The sequence below is a fragment of the Brassica oleracea genome, chromosome C3 (assembly GCF_000695525.1).
Source record: "Brassica oleracea var. oleracea cultivar TO1000 chromosome C3, BOL, whole genome shotgun sequence".
NCBI classification, from domain to species: Eukaryota; Viridiplantae; Streptophyta; class Magnoliopsida; order Brassicales; family Brassicaceae; genus Brassica; species Brassica oleracea.
In genome coordinates, this window is record NC_027750.1 from 51,134,987 (window position 1) to 51,143,271 (window position 8,285).

General features: G+C 30.4%; 1 protein-coding gene across 1 annotated transcript; it reads right to left on the reverse strand.

Annotated features, from left to right (window-relative positions):
* Positions 1-1,674: 1,674 nt before the first annotated feature.
* On the reverse strand, positions 1,675-3,630 carry LOC106329351 (peptidyl-prolyl cis-trans isomerase FKBP10-like). The gene is made up of 10 exons (XM_013767996.1): positions 3,534-3,630; positions 3,275-3,344; positions 2,987-3,184; positions 2,800-2,908; positions 2,655-2,732; positions 2,372-2,573; positions 2,256-2,297; positions 2,131-2,179; positions 1,960-2,062; positions 1,675-1,869 (listed from the first exon to the last, which is right to left on the reverse strand). The coding sequence occupies exons 3-10, from the start codon at positions 3,174-3,176 to the stop codon at positions 1,854-1,856; spliced, it is 789 nt and encodes a 262-aa protein (XP_013623450.1). The 5' UTR covers positions 3,177-3,184; positions 3,275-3,344; positions 3,534-3,630; the 3' UTR covers positions 1,675-1,853.
* Positions 3,631-8,285: the final 4,655 nt, after the last annotated feature.

Genomic DNA, 8,285 nt, shown 5'->3' on the forward strand with positions numbered 1-8,285 from the left:
CATAGTTAATTAGATAATTGTAAAAACATAAATTTTTCTTTCGTTTGTGATATCATATAAATAATGATCCACCCAGTTAACAAAAATCTTGATTTTTTTATGTGTAATTTTTTTTTATTTTGACCATTTCCTTAAAACTATATTAAATTTTACATATTTTAATTAAAATATTTTTAATATCTTTATCTTTTTATTTGAAATGCAACACAATATTTTTTAAAAAATTATAACAAAATATTTAAAAAATATTTTTAGAATTTGTTTGAAAATATGAAAATTACATTTTAAATTAAAATTATCCTAAAATATGATAAGTTTTGATGTAAACGAAAACTCAAATTATGTCAAAAATAATTATATTCAATGATAATAACAATTTAAATTGATTATTTTTAAAAAAATACATTTACAAAAATATTGTTTGAAAGAAAATTCATTTCTCTTTCAAATATAATATGAAAATATTATAATTAAATAATAAAAAATATAAATAAAAACTATAAATTTAGCAAATGACAACTGAGTTATATTATGCTACAATTTTATTTCTAACAATTTAGCAAATGACAAATGAGTTATGAGCAAATAATACCATATAATTTTTAAAAACATAGCCATTCTTAAATATTTTTTGAATAAATAAATATTTTTTAATTTAATCAACTGAAAATAATATCTGTACAATTGTGTGAGTCAAATTCTAGTTTTATTGATGCATGTTATATATTAGTGCTGTATGTTTTAGGTAACATTTTAATGATGCACATTTTTAAAAATCTCCATTATTAAAATTATGCACGTAAGGATAACTCATGAGTTTTTTTTGTTGATTAAATGACATTATGTCCAAATTTATTTAAGGATATTTCATTAAGGTAACTGAAAAAGACAAACAATAAAATAGAAAGTTTAAATTCATTTAAACATATTTCATTAATGTAACTGAAAAGACAAGTAATAAATTATGCAGTTTTATTCGTTTTAAGATATTTCATAAATGCAACTGAAAAAGACAAAGAAAAAAATAAAGAGTTTAATTAATGAAGTAAGAATATTTTCAAATGTGTACTTCTTTTTTAATAATATAGATAAAGAGATACCATCAGTGGCATATGGCACATTTTCGATACTTCATTTCATCAAAGTCAAATGATCTGCACAGGAAGCTATAGATCCTAAAATGGAGCAACTAAACCAACTAACGAACTTGGACCTAAACACACGACTTGCACTATAAGTTAGAATAGCTGATGATGCAGCAGTAGTTTATAGTGAGGACATATCTGAATGTGATATTAAGTTGGGTCGTGTCCAAGGATAAGACAAAGACGGGCTCCGGATCTGCGACCAAAGCTCGTTCCAAGATCGGTGTCTTGGAGAAAAACGTTAGACAGAAATATGCTAGAACAAAGTTTTCAAGGACAGAATTACGTGCTTCACAAGAAACATAGACTAAGAAGAAATATATCATGGGAGGAAGATTCACCTGCCTTGGGCTTGCTATTAGAACTCATGCAGTTCTTTCTGTGAATTCTCAGAGGATTGGCGTTTGTAGACGAAGTAGTTCCACCATTAATTAGGTCACAAGGATCCTTGCTTACGTACACTTGTCGGATAGGGCATGTCAGTAGTGACTTCTCCAACGGGTTAAGTCAGTAAAGTTACGTGCAAGGATTTTAAGAAACTGCCATGTCTTTTGTTATTTTTTTTGTTAGAGAAAAGATTGTCTTATTGTACTAGAGAAAAATGTATTATGCAAAGCAACACATCATTTGTGAAAAACTAAAAGAGCGAAATGGCAAAGAAGTTTGTCCACACTGGCCACATCGTTGATTCAACAAAGGAGAAAGAGTTTAGTCCGGACGCAATCTGAAAAGCACACAAAACAAGACAACTTGTGACAAAAGACAAATAAAATAAAGCTTGGTACATAGATTCAAATAAAATCAGTTTTTTTACCTAAAAGTTAACATCACCAACCGATTCAGCATCAACAAGTTCCACTTTATAAACAAGCCAAGCATGAGGAGGAATGACTGTAGCCTTACCCAAGTGGCCATACCTGAATCAGACAAGATTAGGATTACCATTAAGAGAGTAAACAACGGGTCTGATTTGCGATTATTTTACCCGTATATGGGAGGAACCGTGATCGTCCTTTTCTCACCAACATGCATCCCTATTGTATTCAGAAAAAAAAAATTGAATTGAGATCAAAACAAAATGATGTGTAAGCAAAACGAAATTATTCATACCATGAATGCCAAAACTGAATCCCATACACATTGTACGAGAACCTGCATACATTGCAACAAACAGCAAAAGCATCATCATAGAATGTTTATTGCGTCTAGTTAAAACACTAACCTACAAGGTACTTTCTTGGCTTTATGCTGAATTTGTTATCAAAAACGTCCCCAGTCTTCAGAAGACTTCCAGTGTAGCGAATACGAACCTGTCGTCCTGAAACAGCAATCTTGCTGTCCGGTAAACCGTTAACCAACACTTCAAAGGTGAACCCATTCTTGGGTCTTGGCGCTGTATCAATGGGTTCCCACAAGGGGATTTCATCCCTACACAGTAGTGATAGTATCAAATGTGAGTATCATTTTCAATAGACTCAATCTAAATGGAGCAGTTTTTGTTTTTCTTACCAAGCATCGACCAGTTCCACTTCAAAAATCAGACAAGCATTTGGAGGAACCAGTTCACCGTAACCGCGCTTGTCATACCTGTGAATCAAACAACATTATGTCCAAAATGATCAACCAGTAAAAAGAGGAGTCAAGAAACACATACCCCATACGTGGAGGAACAGTGATCTTTCTTCTGTCACCAACAAGCATGTCTGCAACACCAACAATTCCAGCAACACCAACTTCGACTGCATGAAGAATTTCTCCAGAACCTGTATCACCAAGTAAGTACTTAGTTGTTGAAGTTCTCAATCAAATAATTATTGCATACAAGTGTAAACAATACTAACCGAGAATCAGCTCGACAGGTGTTCCTGTGAAGTCAGCAAAGATAGTCCCTGTCTCCTGAAGACTCCCAGTGTAGAGGATACTAACCCGTGCTCCAGAAAACGCTTTCTTCCCTTCAGGATTACCCTTGCGCAACTCTTCAATCTTGTAACCAATGGGTTGGCTGAATATCACTCTCGGAATGGTTTCCATCTTCTGTTCTTCAAATCATGCAAACACAATCAGAACACATTGAACAACAAAATTCATAAATCAGCTTGATCCCACCAAAGAAGAATGAAATCCCTAACCTAATATTTGGCTAGATTGCCTCGATCTAGCAGAATTGAAATGAATACTAGACGCACAATCCAGATTAACCTAATATTCATCCATATCAGTTACCATTACCAATCTCAAAGCACAAAAATCGAAAACTTTCATGAATCAGAACTAAACGAAATCAACTCTGAACACTGAAATAAATTCAAGTAGATTTGATTGGTACAAGTCTGAAACAAACGAAGAAGGAGAAGAATAAAGATGGAAAATAGATTGATGGATGCTTACCGTTCTGAGCAAATCGAAGTAGGAGACAAGACAAAAGGAGAATATGACCACCAAGGAGATGGAAACAGAAGAGGAGATGATTACACCATGTTTATTAGGGTCCCTTTATAAAAGACCAAACATCCACGATGGATCAAGCTATATGGTTTCCAATCTTTATTTTTTTTTGTCACAGAATTATATTAAAAAACTAGAATAGGATTGGGCCCAAAATGATAGCCCAAACTGGAGTTTAATACAGAGAAAGATGGGCTTGGAGGGCAGCCTTAGCTAATCTATCGGCTTTAGCGTTTTCTGATCGAGGAACAAAGGAGAAAGAAAGAGAAGCAAATTCAGAGGAGATTGATCGTACGTCGTGGACTATGCCGATGATTTCTTTTGAGTGATGATTGTTGGAAATGACTCGAACGAACGTTCAATTGTCGGAGGAAACCCAGAGCGAGTGGAGCTCAAGGGTTAACGCCATGCAGAGGGCTGATCTCATAGTGAGGGCTTCTGCGATAAGGGGTGATCCAATGCAATCTAAAACCAATCGGTGATAGCAAAAAAAATTTGGTCTTATTTTTTCCATCTATATTATTAAGAGAGAAGTACTCATTTGAAAATGTTCTTACTTCATTAATTAAACTCCATATTTTTTTGTTTCTATCCTAAAATGAATAAAACTGTCTAATTTATTACTTTTTTTTCAGTTACATTAATGAAATATGCTTAAATGAATTTAAACTTCCTATTTTATTGTTTGTCTTTTTCAGTTACCTTAAACCTTAATGAAATATCCTTAAATAAATTTGGACATAATGTCATTTAATCATCCAAAAAAACTCATGAGTTATCCTTACGTGCATAATTTTAATAAGGGAGATTTTAAAAAACTTTCATCATTAAAATGTTACCTAAAACATACATCACTAATATATAACATGCATCAATAAAACTAGAATTTGACTCACACAATTGTACGGATATTATTTTCAGTTGATTAAATTAAAAAATATTTATTTATTCAAAAAATATTTAAGAATGGCTATGTTTTTAAAAAGTATATGGTATAATTTGCTCATTACTCATTTGTCATTTGCTAAATTGTTAGAAATAAATTTTTAGCATAATATAACTCAGTTGTCATTTGCTAAATTTATGGTTTTTATTTATATTTTTTATTATTTAATTATAATATTTTCATTTTATATTTGAAAGAGAAATGAATTTTCTTTCAAACAATATTTTTGTAAATGTACTTTTTAAAAAAGAATCAATTTAAATTGTTATTATCATTGAATATAATTATTTTTGACATAATTTGAGTTTTCGTTTACATCAAAACTTATCATATTTTAGGATAATTTTAATTTAAAATTTAATTTTCATATTTTTCAAACAAATTCTAAAAATATTTTTTTAATATTTTGTTATAATTTTTTTTATATTGAGTTGCATCTCAAATAAAAAGGTAAAGATATTAAAAATATTCTAATTAAAATATGTAAAATTTAATATAGTTTTAAGGAACTGGTCAAAATAAAAAAAAAATTCACATAAAAAAAATCATGATTTTTGTTAACTGGACGGATCATTATTTTATGGATATCGCACACGAAAGAAAAATTTATGTTTTTAAAATTATCTAATTAACTCTATACTAATTTTTTTATATGATATCACACATTCATAAAAAAAATAGATAGTTTAATATGTAAAAAAAAATATTTACTTAATGAATATAATATGAACGAATATTACAAATACATCGTTTAATAAAATAAATAATTAAAAACTGAAAATTCATACCTGCGCTGGTGCGCGGATCAGGGTCTAGTATTCTATTAAAATTGAAGTGCAAAATAATACTTGCCTATTTTTTAAGTAGATTTTTATGCATTTTTTTATTAATTCTAGCCAGTTCATTTATTGTTTTCATTTAAGTGTTTTATTACATCTTTTACATTCTTATTTCACTTTTCTTAACTACTTCATTAATTATATTTACTATAATAATAAAATGTCATTTATTTTACGTATAACCATAATAATTTCATGTGTTTAAATGAAATTGCTTTGTTACCATTAGTGACACTAATTCAAATTTGTTAACAAAATTGTTTTATTTGTTTTTATAATAAGTTAGACATGTACATTCATGCATATGTTCGGATACGTATAGATTTTTACGAGACTCGAAATTTTGGATTTTAAAATTAAACTATGTCCAGGTATTATAATTTTTGGACATGGTTCGGTTTAGATTCTTCCAGATCAGAGTAAATTTGTATAAAATTAAAAATATCTAAATAACTTATATGCTTAAACTGTCATTATATAATTTATAAAAAAAAAAAAATCAAATTTCCACGAGTGTGCAGGTCAAGCTTCGGTATCTTTTATTTCGGTAAATTGTTGAATGCCAACGTTCTTGTTTGTTTTGTAGAAAAGAAATATGTTTATATTAATTTCAAACGAAATTATTGACCAAAATATTGTGTATAATTATCCCAAAAAATAAACTACTGCCTATCGAACTAGTACTGCAAACTAAATATGCATCATGCATGCATCTACGTTTCAACGCTTTGACCATAGTTACTGAAACAATACAAAAATAAACAACCGTACGCATGTATCTCCGTTGATACAATGACATAACTACTGAAACATACGCTTGTTGAGTCATTAGGTGAATACGAACAATCATCATTCAATTGCTCAACACCAATCAGTAGCATGACGTTGCCTTCCACATTCGATTCGCTCTTAATATTTGCTATATTTTCTCAGACAAATCTTTCTTCTCTATTTTTTTTCTTTTTGTCAACCAATCTTTCTTCTCTACTTTTGTAGAAAATGCTATAGTCTGAAACGAAAACAAAAATAAAAGAGAAAAAGTGGGCCTGATTTTAAGACAAGAAAAGGTAATTGCACGTTGTGTAGCATTCAACCCTCTGACAACATCATTTTAGTTTCAACTTTCTCTCACTCTCCCCTCTCCATTGCTTCCACTCTCTGAAACATTCACGCGCAGCCATTGGCATGTGAATGACTCACGCGCCGATGATTGTTTGTTGATTCAGAAAAAGGCATTAATAATTGAGCTCTTCCTTTCATTTAATTGTCGTCCGGTTGGATTGGGTAGGTTTCGATTTTATTGATATCATAAATATATAAAAATCAGTGTATGCCTCGTTCTTTGAAACCGATACCAACGGTTAACGATGCTACTACTACCATCGATCTTTATTTATTTCATCACTCCCACTGTCACTCTCCTCACATTAATTGCCACTAACTATTGTTAGTGACGTGAATGATACTAGAGTGTCTTTTCTTCCCTTTTGGAATGGTATTTGATCTCTTTTTGGAAATTTATGTTGTTTCCAATAAACGCTACCGGCTAAAAGTTGTGAAACTAGCAAATGCTCAAAGTATTCAGATTTGTAAAATTTACTTTGGTCGGATTAAGATTTGTAGTCTAAAAAGATTAGACCATTGATCGATTTCAGCGTGTTACTCTTGCACATGAATCCTGCTAATCTTTTGTGTATGGTTCAAATTGTAAATGTTGACGCTTACAAAAAGATACATATTGTACATATTTACAGCGTACTAATTTCTAAAGTTAGTAAGATTTCAGTGATCAATTTTTATTTTTTTATGAAAACTTAAGCGCAGTAATTATAAATGTTTAAAATCGTTAGAAACTTATCGGAAAAACGTTCTAAACCTTAAAACGCGGCAAAACTTTTACTTTATGTGACATTAAGTCTTATGTAATATTATTTGTTTTTTTTCTTAAACAATCTCAACCCTTATTTATAAGGTTTTGCAAGAGTTAAAGTATGCAAAAACTTTTTCCGTTTTCTAAATTGGTGAAGATTTATTCTTTTCTACGAAATGGCAAAAAGTTGAATTAAAACCTTAAAACGATTTTAATATACAGTAGATATATGAAAAAAAAAACAAAGCTCACCTCCAACTGTATATTTTACTTACATACTCGCTCTGTTCCCAAAAGTAAGATTTTTTTAGATTTTTTTGTTTTCCACAAATATAGATTTTATATATTATTAAGATACACTTTTATACTTTTGAAGAATATTAATTGAAAATATTTGAATTGATTAAATTTCATTGGTGAAAAGTTATTGGAAAGTGTATAATAAAATAAAAAATAAATTAAATTATAAATATTTATTAAATTCTTAATAAACGTACATGCTCTATAAAATCTTAATTTCAGAAAAAGAGAGTATTTTATAATAATCAATTTTTTTATCAAATATAACAATCAATTTTGGACAACCTGCATCCACTATACTTTTCTAATATAAAAGCATATATTTATTATACATAAAAACGATTTATTTATCATGCAATTTCGCAGCTTAAGGACGTTACACGTTCCTAAGAGCACGATTATCGTTCGTCCCAAAGCCCGTCCTTATTAATATTGGGTCGAGAAATAAATCAAAAAGACCAAATAACATTGTAAACGGACCTTAATTTAGGACGTTGGGCTTCGTCCTTACGAGGGACGTGGCAGCATTCAATTGGTAGTCGAAATAGGGTTGGGGAAAGTCGCACCGTGTCTTTTTTTTTCACCCTTCTCCTGATTCTCTCTTCTCCGCGGCGATAGTTTTGGCGATAGCCTCTCCGGAGATTTCAAGGACGAATCGACATCCCCAATCGATCTGCTGCCTCATCGACGCTTCTCCAGCGATTCAAACCCAAACGAGGTATGTGTTCCTCCTTCTTCAT

Bases quoted from the DNA above. Each gene is read 5' to 3' on its own strand.
- LOC106329351 (XM_013767996.1), bottom strand. From the start codon at position 3,176: ATGGAAACCATTCCGAGAGTGATATTCAGCCAACCCATTGGTTACAAG. The intron at 2,574-2,654 runs GTAAGAAAAACA...ACTACTGTGTAG, and splicing joins GTGGAACTGGTCGATGCTTG to GGATGAAATCCCCTTGTGGG. The intron at 2,298-2,371 runs GTAGGTTAGTGT...CAATGTATGCAG, and splicing joins TAAAGCCAAGAAAGTACCTT to GTTCTCGTACAATGTGTATG.